This window comes from Octopus bimaculoides, chromosome 3 (genome assembly GCF_001194135.2).
Source record: "Octopus bimaculoides isolate UCB-OBI-ISO-001 chromosome 3, ASM119413v2, whole genome shotgun sequence".
Classification (NCBI taxonomy): Eukaryota; Metazoa; Mollusca; class Cephalopoda; order Octopoda; family Octopodidae; genus Octopus; species Octopus bimaculoides.
Genome location: NC_068983.1, coordinates 123,322,043 through 123,323,419, shown reverse-complemented (window position 1 = coordinate 123,323,419; position 1,377 = coordinate 123,322,043). Strand labels below are relative to the sequence as shown.

Sequence of the window (1,377 nt, the reverse complement as noted above, 5' to 3'; positions counted from 1 at the left end):
TTTCTCACCTTCCTGAGCATCAAACTAATACACCTGCTTATTGTTTATACACCTGTCTTCATCTTTTGTTTTTCTGTAACTTTCAACTATACACACACACACACACACACAAATATGAAGGGGTGCTGAAAAATTCCTGGTTTTAAGGGTATCACAAAAGGTCTGATTGGAGGCCCAAACTTCCAAGTTCTTTTACAGGGCTTAGAAAAACTGAAAGACCACTGCAATAAGGGTGTGAATCTGAGAGAGGGAATATGCTGCATAAAATCATTATTAACTGATTCTCCTGTATTTTCTTTTGTACAAAGCCAGTAACTTTTCAGCATCCACTCATACATATTCATGCATATGTTTATGTGTATATATGTTTATGTGTATATATATATATGTGTGTGTGTATCATCATCATCGTTTAACGTCCGCTTTCCATACTAGCATGGGTTGGACGATTTGACTGAGGACTGGTGAAACCAGATGGCTACACCAGGCTCCAATCTGATTTGGCAGAGTTTCTACAGCTGGATGCCCTTGTATTTATATATATGTATGTGTGTGTATATATATATATATATATATATATATATATATACACATACTGTGCTCTATGAGACTCTCTGAAACTGTGTATTGAATACTGACAAAAAAAAATACCCAATGTTAACAAAAATCCTGAACTGAAGTGATTCTTGTTGAAATGTGAAATAATATTACTTACTCATTATAATCTAAGCAAACTTCAGTTAGAGATGTGCATACAGGGAGATATCTAAAAAATAAATGCATATATGGAGGAAAAAATTGATTTGTGTAATATACAAAAGCTTTAAATTTAAAGAACAAAATGAATTCATACAAATATAAGATTTGATCCCTAAATAGTGAGTATAATCAGTTGAAAAATGGAATAAATTGGTTTACCACATGGAAGGAAAACTTTAATAATGATTCAGTTTCTTGCATGGATAAGCAGAGTAAATAAAATAGTTGCTGAAACAGGGTTTGCTGGGGATTTCACGCTAATTCTACAGAGAATCATAATCATTGTCATCATCATTGTAACCACTACCACTGCCGCTACTCAATTTCCCCAAGTTAGCAAGAGTTAGACAGGTCTCAAAGCATCTTATAACCTGCTGTGTTCATCTTTTCATACATACACACACACACACACACACACACACATATATATATATATATATATATATAAAATCAAAAAAATAAGCAACACGGATTTCAAAGGTGATTGCAGTACGCACGTTTCATGCTACTCCAATTTATTTAAGTAATGCGAGCATTACATTAAATGCAATATGAAGAGCAATCTTCAGCTGCACAAAAATGCAGAAAATTACAGGCTAGTCTGACAGACTGATAGAC

The 1,377-nt window shown here is 33.6% G+C and overlaps 1 protein-coding gene across 2 annotated transcripts in view; it reads right to left on the bottom strand.

Annotated features, from left to right (window-relative positions):
- Nucleotides 1-1,377, bottom strand: part of LOC106881710 (uncharacterized) — a 36,372-nt gene that overhangs the window by 11,432 nt on the left and 23,563 nt on the right. For both annotated transcript variants that reach the window (XM_014932183.2, XM_014932184.2), the window contains one exon: nucleotides 716-766. In XM_014932183.2, coding sequence (XP_014787669.1) covers nucleotides 716-766 — 51 coding nt within the window. The remainder of the gene's footprint in view (nucleotides 1-715; nucleotides 767-1,377) is intronic.